The sequence below is a fragment of the Lepisma saccharinum genome, chromosome 22, assembly GCF_977018435.1.
Source record: "Lepisma saccharinum chromosome 22, izLepSacc3.1, whole genome shotgun sequence".
Lineage (NCBI taxonomy): Eukaryota > Metazoa > Arthropoda > Insecta > Zygentoma > Lepismatidae > Lepisma > Lepisma saccharinum.
This window is the reverse complement of record NC_139250.1, coordinates 517,749-530,943: the sequence shown is the minus strand read 5'-3', so window position 1 is coordinate 530,943 and position 13,195 is coordinate 517,749. Positions and strand designations below refer to the sequence as shown.

Genomic DNA, 13,195 nt, shown 5'->3' with positions numbered 1-13,195 from the left:
AATCAGGTTGCCAAATCGTAAGAAATCAGGTTGCCAACTCCTAAGAAATCAGGTTGCCAACTCGTAAGAAATCAGGTTGCCAACTCCTAAGAAATCAGGTTGCCAACTCATAAGAAATCAGGTTGCCAACTCGTAAGAAATCAGGTTGCCAACTCGTAAGAAATCAGATTGCCAACTCGTAAGAAATCAGGTTGCCAACTCATAAGAAATCAGGTTGCCAACTCGTAAGAAATCAGGTTGCCAACCCATAAGAAATCAGGTTGCCAACCCGTAAGAAATCAGGTTGCCAACCCATAAGAAATCAAGTTGCCAACTCATAAGAAATCAGGTTAACCAACTCATAAGAAATCAAGTTACCAACTCATAAGAAATCAGGTTGCCAACTCATAAGAAATCAGGTTGCCAACTCATAGGAAATCAGATTGCCAACCCCAGAATCAGCATCATCATCTCACTGATATGAATAATAATATTTACAATTTCTGATCGATGTTTCTCCTGTGTTTTATTCTCTAGACTTCAAGTTTCGCAGATAGCCTAAAATATACGCTCCTGTTACATTCTAAGGAAAGAGCTGTCGAACTAATAACACAGAAAATCTGGCCGAGTTCAAACCTAACGTCCATCTACTAATCTACCTACCAGTATCTTGCGGACAATTTAATACCTGTAAATCTTGAGCACTATGCAATGAAAACTTAAGTGGAAAACAGCCTGCTGTTATCTCGGGTCCATGAGGTTGATTAGTTACATAATGGTGTCCTTGTTTAATCCACAAGGCTGCTCACTTTTCGGCAGGGAAATCATTGATGGCTGAACCACTAATGGACACGAATGATTTTCTAATTGTGCTTGTTACATGGTTCGTATACTTCAGCCTATGCTTTCCACTCCATTTTCTTTAAGGGGGATTAAAACATCCCTGGCAGGAATGTAAATAATTTTCCTTTGCCGGGATAATATTTTTTGAGTGGGGGAATTCGCCGGCATCCCCCCAAGTTATTTCGCACTGGTCTCTGGTTCTTAATTTAAACCTAGGAGAATGTTTCGTCACTTCTACACATTTTCCTTGCCTTTAACTTCACTTACATAATGGTTTCTACATAGAAATTTGATATGGTTAAATTATGGCAATTTCGAATAAACAGCCCATTCCACACTCTGCGGTTAATTATTTCGTCTGATGCGGAAATGATGAAAGGAAAGTTGTTGGGAACAATAAATCCATAAAAGTGTATCGAAAACACCTCCACTGCCGGAAGAGAAAATTAATCGAAGGAGCTGAAGATGCAGGGGGGGGGGAGAAAAAGAAAAGAGCAAAAAACGTTTCCTGCAAAACGGCGGAGAAAGAAGAAATGGCAACTTTCACTTTCTCCGCGGCCGGTAAGCCACCAGAAGCTCTTTTCGCCTTTTCAGATCATGTTTCTCATTAGCGGTGACTGTAGTAGTTTCTGCAAGAGACTCACTTCCAGGCTTTGAAAGTGGGCGCGATTTTCAGACAAATGCATAACATTTAGGTGCCAAAATGCTAGATTGCATAGTCGCCAAACTGACATATGCTGCATCTGGCGTACGCAGAGGGGGGGGGGGGCTGGTGGGGCTACAGCCTTCTCCGAAATTTTCAGAAAATCAACATTTTCAAATAAAAGCAGTGAAGAACTTGGTAAAAACCAAACTGGTAAATGCATTTCCTTCCTTAAAATGAGCCTTGAATGCAATTTTTTATAGTGAAAGGTTCTAAAAAGATATTTAATATCGTATTGTGAATGCTCCCTCCGCCCCCCTAGAAAGCAGCTATGTACTATCCACCTTTACAATTCCAGCCCCTCCCGAAACAAGTACGCTAGTGTCTACGATATTTCCTCATTTAATTGCTTGCAAATTTCGCGGCCCCTTGCAAAAAATTAACGCTATTTGACGTGAGTTGCATGAAGACACGTAGGATGTATGGATCTACATTTGTATCGCTGTCTCCCCTCCTGTGTAGCGGCCAGACGCCCTAACGACTACCTTCTTCAGATTGGAGCGCTATAATATAATATAGGTGACTATTAAATGCTGAACATGTTTTGTGTGTATATAAATGTGTACACAATGTCATAGCAGATGAAGCAAACTGAATATAGAAAAAAAAGGTTTTAGCCAATCTGTCTCAAGAAAATAATATTGAACATACTTTTATATATTTTATTTTATTTTATTTTTTTATATTATATCTGTATCTCATACTATCTCCTGTATTTTACGCCTGTAGTTTTATAGATGCATTCTAATTGTACATGTACAATGTGACTGACAATTTCAAACTTTTGTAAACGTTGAATGGATGGTAATAAAATAAATCAAAAATCAATAACTCACCACTCAACGAAGTAAGAACCTCTGAAAGACTGACCTTCAACGTTTTTCCCATATTTGCATTCTATAAGGGGGGCAACGTTCATAAATGAGCTTTAGAAATAACTGGTTTCTGTTCTTCAATATACATTCACTTACTGCCTCCCCGATGGCGCAGTGGTAGCGTCGCCGCCTTGTAATCAAGGGGTCTCGGGTTCGATACCTGGTGGAGGCACAAGTGGTTCGGATCCCACTTTAAACTGTAGGTCCAGTCCCGATTAGCCATACTGTGCATAAAGTGGACTTAAAACACCAACTCAACTCAACATTCACTTACTGTAATCTTTCTTATGAGTAGACCTCAGATTTTTAGGATCTAAAAAGTGTGCTTTTAGTTTCCTAAAATAGGTTCTAAAAATCCGCAAATAGGTTCTAAGAAGCCTAAAATAGGTTCTAAAAATCCGAAAATAGGTTCTAAAAAGCCTAAAGTAGGTTCTAAAAATCCGAAAATAGGTTCTAAAAAGCCTAAAATAGGTTCTAAAAATCCGAAAATAGGTTCTAAGAAGCCTAAAATAGGTTCTAAAAATCCGAAAATAGGTTCTAAGAAGCCTAAAATAGGTTCTAAAAATCCGAAAATAGGTTCTAAGAAGCCTAAAATAGGTTCTAAAAATCCGAAAATAGGTTCTAAAAAGCCTAAAGTAGGTTCTAAAAATCCGAAAATAGGTTCTAAAAAGCCTAAAATAGGTTCTAAAAATCCGAAAATAGGTTCTAAGAAGCCTAAAATAGGTTCTAAAAATCCGAAAATAGGTTCTAAGAAGCCTAAAATAGGTTCTAAAAATCCGAAAATAGGTTCTAAGAAGCCTAAAATAGGTTCTAAAAATCCGAAAATAGGTTCTAAAAAGCCTAAAATAGGTTCTAAAAATCCGAAAATAGGTTCTAAGAAGCCTAAAATAGGTTCTAAAAATCCGAAAATAGGTTCTAAGAAGCCTAAAATAGGTTCTAAAAATCCGAAAATAGGTTCTAAAAAGCCTAAAATAGGTTCTAAAAATCCGAAAATAGGTTCTAAGAAGCCTAAAATAGGTTCTAAAAATCCGAAAATAGGTTCTAAGAAGCCTAAAATAGGTTCTAAAAATCCGAAAATAGGTTCTAAAAAGCCTAAAATAGGTTCTAAAAATCCGAAAATAGGTTCTAAGAAGCCTAAAATAGGTTCTAAAAATCCGAAAATAGGTTCTAAGAAGCCTAAAATAGGTTCTAAAAATCCGAAAATAGGTTCTAAGAAGCCTAAAATAGGTTCTAAAAATCCGAAAATAGGTTCTAAAAAGCCTAAAATAGGTTCTAAAAATCCGAAAATAGGTTCTAAGAAGCCTAAAATAGGTTCTAAAAATCCGAAAATAGGTTCTAAAAAGCCGAAAATAGGTTCTAAAAATCCGAAAATAGGTTCTAAGAAGCCTAAAATAGGTTCTAAAAATCCGAAAATAGGTTCTAAAAAGCCTAAAGTAGGTTCTAAAAATCCGAAAATAGGTTCTAAAAAGCCTAAAGTAGGTTCTAAAAATCCGAAAATAGGTTCTAAGAAGCCTAAAGTAGGTTCTAAAAAGCCTAAAGTAGGTTCTAAAAATCCGAAAATAGGTTCTAAAAAGCCTAAAATAGGTTCTAAAAATCCGCAAATAGGTTCTAAAAAGCCTAAAATAGGTTCTAAAAAGCCTAAAATAGGTTCTACAAAACTTAAATTAGGCTCGAAAAATCCTGAAATAGGTTGCAAAAAGACTCAATTTGGTACAAAATTTCTGAAAAATACTGATTAGATATGAATCGTTAGAAACAAAATTTCACAAGAACCGTAATAACCAAATATTAATTTTCTAAACAAATTTTCATTTCTTTATATAACTCAAAATTATCTACAAATTATTATAATACTGCACTTGTGCTGTTAGAAAAAGTTACTTGTTGATATGAAAAATGAATTACGTATGTATAATTTGCTGCACAATATAAGGGGGATACTCACTTGGAATTCCTTGAATTCCGGGAATTACACGTGAATTCTTGGCTCCGGAAACTATGCGTGAATTATTCATGAATTTTGGCAAGACATGAAATAAGGTACAAGCGGATGTTTTCTCTATTCCATTTTTTTCTCCGTAGACGTGAAAAATTGCAACTTTTATTAATCCATATTCCATTAAATTTATACATGTTTATAAATGCCCAGAGGGAAGTTTCTCAGTTTAGCTTTTATTTCATTCATTTTTTTGAGGATGAAAAAGAAAGCTACACAGAAAATAAAACAAAATTTTCAATCCGTTTACTTCGTTAGTGTCTTTTACAGAACAATCTATCTGACAAACGGGAGATTATTACAAAATAATATATCTTGAAGTTGATTAGGTAAATTTTTTATTACATTGGAATCGTACAAACCCTTTATAATGTCAATATTCTTGTGTATGGAAGGGAGGGTGAGAGTCGGTAATACGTAAGGTTGGAACAGAGAAAACATCTGCTTGTATCCTTGAATTTTTGGAAACCTCACCTTGAAAACCAGGAATTATACTTGAATTTTATAATGGTCCTACTGACCACCATGAATCTTTTTGTGGTATCCACACTCAAGCTCCACCTTTTGTCTGTGAGGATCATTTCATGTGCTGAAAACTAATCCTTCAACAGAAACATAGTCAGTAGTGCTAATTTGAATGCTGAAATATTACTTCGCAAGGTGTGATAGCCAAAAAGGACCAAACTGACGCGAGAGTGAGCAAGGCCACACAGATCAGAAGTTTGCACTTGGGACTGTGCAAGCAGTAGAGACGATTTACTTTATCTTAGTAGGCAAGGCTTAGCATTAAGAGTCTATAGTGCAGGGGTAAAAAGTAGGGGGGAACCGTCCCCTTTCTGCAGGTAACAGTGACGTCAGACATTTTTGTTTTGTTCAAAGCTTCGATAAACATCATTCACTTGGAGGGAGAAAAATCGACAGAAAGCATGTTTCGAACACACCAGTCATTGAATTATTTCGCCACCAAGCTTAGTGAATACCTCCTGTAAAACGTAAAAGAAATATAAAAACCTAAAAAAAGGTTTAATTTAGGCACTAGAAAACTTAGTTGTTTCGTATCTTTATGAAACGCCGATATAACTTATTTCTTATTTACCTGCAAAGGAAAAAATAGGTTGAAAAACTAAAATCCAACGTCTACTTATGACATATATCAGCATGAGTAACTACTGCAAAGACCATTGTCACGTTCTGAATTAAGATTAGTCACTGAAGCCTGGAGCGCAACAAATAAGCATAAGGATATTCGTTACAAAGAAACACATTAACCATTCATACGCAAGAATTGTCATTTACCCCTTCAATGAAGACTCTGATTGTTTTTTCGTCACCAGCCTTCAAGACGTATATGTCGGGCAGTTGATTCCACATTCTCGTCTTGGAAAAGAGCTGTTCGCAGGCATAAGTGATTGTACAGAACAGGTCTCTTTCACATATTTTGAGTTCGCTGGTTCGCATTTTTTTTATTAATTCTTTCATTTCATTACGGGCTTCAGAACTAAATGAACCGTCGTACTTTCGCATCAACTTTCCATTTTGTTGAAAACACTGGAGAAACGCAGACGAGAGAAAAGTCATTTGCCTTCGACTCGGCACCTAAATCATCTCCGCTCGCTTCGTAACGCGTCTCCATTGTCTGGGTGACGCACGCGAATCGTCGTAAAGGCCACGATCGCATGCGAAATGGAGTTTTTTCGGCGAATAAGCAGCAGAGAGAGGCAGAGAACGTGGGAAAAGCGAAACAGGAAGCGACGCAGTGAAAGTGAAGAATCCTCGACCACCGACGTTACATAAAACAGAGACAAACAATGGCAAATTGGCCGTTTGCCTCGAGTGAGACGTTAACCTTTAGGCACTCTTCCTCTGGTGGCACAGAAAGTCGCAATTCGGCTCCACGATGTTCCCGGTGCTTGCAATGGGAATTGCCAGCTTCGTTTATGTGGGGGATGCTCCCATGGTTTAACATGGTGACAACGAGACAGCTGGGGATAACGTGCCTCCTCACTAGGGCTACCAAAATATGCTCTTATGGCCTAAAATTGTTCAAAATATACAATATAATTTAAAAATATGCCCTTATGACACTTTATAGGCCCGGAGGCGTATTTACAAACCCTAGTGCTGCAGAACCAGAGGTACATAACGCTGTCTTATTGGCTGTGCGCACCGGAAGAGTTTATGTTCCTTGTCCGTCTGTTTACAGGATAAGTATGGAAAGATCAGACTCGTGATTATTTAGAAATAAAATTTGTAATCAAATTGTCGAAATTATATTAAGAAATATATATTTGTATGGAAAAGAAATGTTTTTGAATCGTTTTCAGGTGATAAAAATCAATATGAAGCCTTCGTGAATAATAATGTTGATATCTCTGAAAGCGCTTGTAGCTTATACGAAGTGATTACTGCATTAAAGGAGAAATTTCATATCTTGGAATCTTGAAATATACTAAGTAAATCCATTTCTGTATAATCAACCATGGACGTGACATAGAAAATATATCCATAAGTATTCATTCTGTTTTTTTTTTTTACTTTTAACCACTGTTTCGGAGGCTGAATCTGCCTCCGTCTTCAGGGTAGCGTGTAGTAGTTATGTCACATAAATGGTTGCCTAGGAGGATTATTCTTGGTGGCCTAGGCTCCACCGCGTCTGTCGGTCACAAGGACCTCTATATACATAAAATTGCCAGGTAAGATTATGAGTGGCCCAGGCTCCACTTTGTCAGATGACCACGTCAAGGTCACGATCAAGGCTTCGTGTGGCACCGTTAGGTTTCCACCTTGATCTCCGGGGACTGGACCGCCCCGGATTGCATGTTGACGTAAAGCGGGGTTGGTGTGTAATGTGCATGAATAGTCTATAGAGACTATGCGTGAGATGTTATGTGTGTGGAGGGAGGGATAGTGTCCGAATTGTGTACTCTGGCCCCCATCCTAGACAACCATTTATGTGACATAACTACTACACGCTACCCTGAAGACGGAGGCAGATTCAGCCTCCGAAACGTAGGTAAATGTCTTTTTTAAAAATAACAGTGGTTAAAAGTCCAAAAAACTCGAATGAATAAATCACCACTGATTAGCTACAAAGAAGAATATCCATAAGTAGTTACAATTTGCACAAATGTGACTTTAAATAAGAAAACCATTAACTTCTAGAAGAGTTCTGATTTTCTGTCTTTCAAAACCTTAATTTTTAAAAAAATGTGCTTAAAAAATCACCTCAGTTTGAAGGGCTTTCTTATCTTCTTGGGATGGATCTCTTAAATCAACATTGTCAATTTCAACTCTGCCTTGAGGGAACACTGGATTAACTTCCGGAATGAGAACCAATCAGAAGCCACATATCGGTGGAGGTTCTGCAGCACTATAGGGTTTGTAAATACGCCTGAGTTGTAATACACAATGTAACTTTTCAAATAAAAATGAAAAAGATTTTGCTGCAGTAAAAAAAAAAAACTCGAGTGAACATGGGAGTAAGAACGAATCCACTTCAATTGATTGATTTGCTTTATTTTACTTCACTTCTCGTGCCACTTTTGGCTAATTTGATGATGTGATGAAATTGAAGAATGGACACTCGCAAACATCCATGCCCAGGACCCCTGGCGTCGTAGCTCAATTCACTTCGGAAATGACTATATATTTCTTGAAAAAGCGAAAATATGCTGAATATGACCGAAAATCCATCACGCAGAAATGGCCAAATACGCCCTTAAAAAGCACCTTAATTTAATTAGTTTCTTCATAATATGAATTTCTATATGATTAGGGAACACATCACAGACAACAATATGCTAAGTCATGAAAATCCTAGCCCTACCCATCACCTTATTTTTTTTCAATTGAGCTCAAATGTATGCAGGAGATCACGGAAGAGTCAGAGACTCACAGAATACATATTCATTCATAGAAACATTACATTATAACAAGATCATGCTTAAAAGGAGAGTGCAAGTCACAACTTAAGTAGCCTACTTGCCTAACAAACTTAACACCATAATAATAAAGGTGTTAGTGAAAAATCCCTTAAGACCCCTACAAAATGTAAGGACTTATGCTGGATGCAATTGGTAATGATAGAAACAGGTTAGGACCAGGGGGAACCATAGTTGTGTGTGTCATACCTTTGAGCTCAAGTTAAAAAGAAAAAGAAAACCCTTTGAGGGTCGTATCGAGCAGGTTCAACGGGGATGCCTACGTTCTAGGCATGTTATTCTTATGGCCAAAATAAAAACGTGTGGGGCACGGCTGGATAATGTCACTTTAGGTCAATTGGCACCCATCTTACTTTGCTTCGCTGCACGGGTTGGTAGCGATCATGAAGGAAACTTGAGACAACTTCGCGTCATCACGCTGACTGCACACATTAGAATTAACTTACTAAATTCGAAGTAGTGTAATAGTAACTTTTGCCTAAATTTTAAAATGATCTACTAGGGAGAGATACTTTGAGATCGTGTTATGTAATAAGCAAAAATATGTGTTCTTAACTTGTTTATTATGTACTTTTATATATTACTGCACTTTACCTAATCTTCATCGTCGTACAAATCGAGACGAGGCAAATTTCCTCGTTCGCGTCTCGATGTTCCTCGTTTAGCTGAAGAAAGCGTTCTCGTCACCTAGGCTTGCTTTCTTATCGTCGTTGCATGTCTGCAGAGTCGAGGAACGTAATTATGGCAGAGCGTGAGAAGAAACTTCGCTCTTTCCGCCTGTTCGCCACGTGAACCAACGTACAGAGTTGTTTTTTGTGGCAAGGGACTGGAGGGGCATCCAACCGTCCCTGCCCACACGAACAAAGTAAAACACTTATCCAGCTTTCAGATCGAAGGGACAAGCGACAAGCTTTCGTTGCTAGTGCGCGATCAACGGACCGAGACGACCCGACGCACGCTATGGAGAAAACAGCTCAGACCGAGCTACACGTGCAACTTATGTCGTGTCGGTTCGGTATACGAACGTCGCATTTATTGATTGAGTATTTTAAGTCCACTTTATGAACAGTAAGGTAATCGGGACTGCACCTACAGTTTAAAGTGGGATCCGAACCACTGTGTGCCTCCACCGGGTATCGAACCCGCGACCCCTCGATTACAAGGCGACAACGCTACCACTGCGCCATCGGAGGCGCCAAACGTCGCATTTATTTCCGAAGGTTAGTTTACAAGTGACTCGTGTCGCTTGTCGCTCCGGTCTGAAAGCTCTGTCAGGCCTTGATGTATCTGAACCCTGGTCCACGGAGGACGAGAGGAAAGCGAGGAGGAAAGAGACAGAAAAGGGAAAAGGAAGAAAGAAAGCGAGAAAGAATTCCATGTTTGGGAAAATTTCCCTTCCTTATAAGTTGGCCACCCGAATGTATCAAATTACACCTATGTCTGGCCACCCGGTGGCGGTAATACCACCTTCCCTTCCCCCATAACTTCTCACCGCGATCATTAAAAAAAGTCAAACCTTTTCAACGTACAAAATCAGCATCATTATACTGCAGGAGGCCTTAGAAAGAGCGCTTCGCGGGCTAACAGCAGACGTCGCTCGCACACTGTTGCCGATACTCTTGTGTCGTCTGCTCCTCAGCCGAACAAACAGGCCGAGGTAGCAAGAGGCAGAGAGGTCACTCACCCTTCCAGAAGGGTGCAGCGAGCTAGCTGTGGCAACCGGGCTCGCTCATTCGCGGACCTGATTGGTTCTCGCAGACACACCTCCATATTGCCGTCTGCCGTAAGCCCAAGAAGCGATCTTTTTAAGGCCTCATAGAGTATAGAATCAATGTTCCCTGGTGATACAAAACCAAATGTTAGTATTTTTCTTACTTTACGTCGATTTTCTGCTCCTCTTGACTAATCGAGACGAAAAGGGTGAATTATGATTAGATGCAGGGTGTACCTGTGTTTTCATTGATTGATTTGGTATATTACTGTGCTTTCTGCCAACCTTGGCTAATGGTGAAGATGAGAATGAGTGATGATATGATGAAGGGACACCTTGTACTTCAAATCATTCATTTCCCCAATAATAGAATACTGCTCTCCCGTCTGGTCCATGGCATGTCCCACTCATCTCTCTAGAATCGCTTCAGTCTTTCACTTCCTCCTAGCTATAGTTCGATACAGGGTTCCCTCATTACGCAATTTTTCATCTCCGCATCTCTTGTCTTTTCTAAACTTACAAACTGCTTTTCAGCGACGTTTGCAGAATGATTTCAGTTATTTATACAAAATTGTGAATGGCAAAATCCGCTGCAACACACTTCTTGAGGAACTCCACTTTCGAGTACCTAAGCGCACAAGACGCAACACAAGATTATTTTATACAAAAAAAAACTAGACTAGAAATTAAAAAAATATCTCTCTTTTACAGACTTTTAGCACAATACAATGATCTCCCCTCAAATATTGATATATTTTCCTCAGAGTTTGCCTTTCGGTCTTCTATCAGAAGAAATGCTTGTAATTAATATCACATAGTGCCATCTTTTACTTATTTTTTTGTTCATTTGCTATTCACTTTTATGTTGTTTTGTTACTCTTAATTATTTTTTATTTTTTGCTTATTATTATTATTATTGCTTTTTCATTGTTGACAATTTCAGTGTAAAATGGTCATCTGTTTTGTATCTGGAATTTTCTCAATAAATAAATAAAATTCGCAAAGAACATCCATGACCAGGTCTGGATTCGAACCCGGGACCTCTGGCGTCGTCGTTTCTAGACAGCAGCAAAAGCAAACGTGACTTCTCTAGAAGGAATTCTAAGCAGATGGAATACTTCGGATTTTCGAAAAGAGATGAAAACTCTTAAAAAGCGGGCTGAAGGTGGTGCCGCACGTGCAGCTCCAACCCGTGTTATCTGGGCTAAGTGGAAGGAGAAACTGGAACCTTAGGAGGCGTGGGTGGGAGATACAGATGCGCATCCCTTTTCTCTGCCTTTCCATGTCGTTGAACCATATACCACGTGACTCGAGAACCCTTCGACGTGCCAATATGACCCCGAAAAAGAAAGCCGCGACCTTTCTCCCAGACTTTCTACGCCTGTCGTCTCACGATCTCCGATTACACAAGGCACCTTCCCACGTCGTGTGCCAAGTTCCACCCTAGTTTCTTCGCTCGCGTGTCGTCCGTCCCTCTCTACACCCCGTGCATCACTATTACCCAAAAGTAGACGTGGGAAACGAAAATGGAGCTTAAACTTCACACCAACGCATCCAAACGCATTGATCACCTTTAATACACGATCGTTCAAAATACCAACTGTTCCGAAAATCATTTCCTCAAGTCTGGATCTGAAAGGGAAAGTCTCCCCCTTCAATCCTGTATTAGAATTCAAATATTATTACAATAATTAAATCAAGAAGACTTAGGTGGGCAGGCCATGTGCCACGAATGGGAGAAGAAATAAGGATTCTTGTTGAGAAACCTGATGGCAAGAGACCTGCAGGAAGGCCAAGACAAAGATGGAGGGATAACGTTCAGATGGGAGGATGGAAAATATTGGATTGATCTTGCCCAGGATAGGGACAGATGGAAGGCTTGCGTTGCTGCAGCCATAAACCTTCGGGTTTAAGAAGGCTAGAGAGTCGGTTAGTACGGAATCACACACACAATAAGTGTCTTTTGTTACGTTGTATAGCAATGTGGGATGTAATTGTAAAGATCAGTAAGAATTCCAGGAGGAATATCTTTCACGAGAGGGCAAAACAGGGTCTCTTGGCAAGCACCCTACTACCTACCCAAAGAGCCTACATGAGAAATTTCCAGATAAACAGATAGAAAGAGAGGGAGGGAAGGTAATACAGATAGAAAGTTTGAAAGAGAGAAAGGAAGAAGGATAGAAAAGAGAGAAAATGAAAATATCCATATTAACAACGCTGCAGGAGCTGACCAAACTAAAAACGTTTCTCCGTCTGAAGATATAGGGTAGAAACGTAACGTAGTATGTTTAGAAAACGAAAATACGTAAACAAAGAAATATAAACAAATAGTGAACAAGAGAAAGCAAGAGACAGAAAACAAGAAAGAAAATCCGAAAGAAAATAGAGAAAAAGAGTAAGAAGGATTGATTTACTTCGCTTTTTGTGCCGCTATTTTGCGAAGATGCTATTGAAGAAACTATTGCTGTGGGTGTAGGACTGACCTTCTCGGAAGGCACCCAAATGGCTAACGAGGCTCTGGCGTCCCGGCCAGTATAATCCTCTGCGGGGCTCGTGATGATATTTGTCCTTTCATTTTCATCTTATTTATTTATTGAGAAAATTTCAGATACAGCACGTAGCCATTTTACACTGAAATCAGTAACAATGAAAATAACAAAAAATAACAAAAATAAACATAGCAAAATAAGACAAAATATTAATATAAATAAGTCAAGATAGCACAATTAAATATTATTTAGCAACATATCTTCTGATGGTTGACCGAAAGGCATATTCTGTGGAAAATACATCCGCACTTGATGGGAGGTCGTTATATTGAGTGGGAAGTCTGTGGAAGAGGGATCTTCTTTGAATTTCCAGTCTAGGCTTGTTTGTGTAAAATAGATTTGTGTTGCGTGTTGAGCGCATAGGCACTCGAAAGTGGAATTCCTGGAGGAGCGTGTTGCAACGGATTTTGCCATTGACAGGTTTAGAAAGGCCAGGAGATGGGGTGTTGACATCGTCGTCATCGGGATTAGCTACCTATTCAATCAATTTTCTGATAAATACCACATTCGCAAAACTCTGTGCATTCTTTCTTCATAATAGTCAGAGGAGCCGCCCCCCGCCCTCCCAGCCAAGCCAACTAGATAAAAAATGCTGTTC

General features: G+C 39.2%; 1 protein-coding gene across 1 annotated transcript in view; it reads right to left on the bottom strand.

Moving 5' to 3' along the window:
- The window catches only part of Msr-110 (DUF3736 domain-containing protein Msr-110), a 74,645-nt gene extending 68,878 nt beyond the window's left edge, over window positions 1–5,767 (bottom strand). Inside the window, exon 1 of the mRNA XM_083143452.1 lies at window positions 5,693–5,767. Within this exon, the coding sequence (XP_082999578.1) occupies window positions 5,693–5,767 (75 nt within the window). The remainder of the gene's footprint in view (window positions 1–5,692) is intronic.
- Window positions 5,768–13,195: the final 7,428 nt, after the last annotated feature.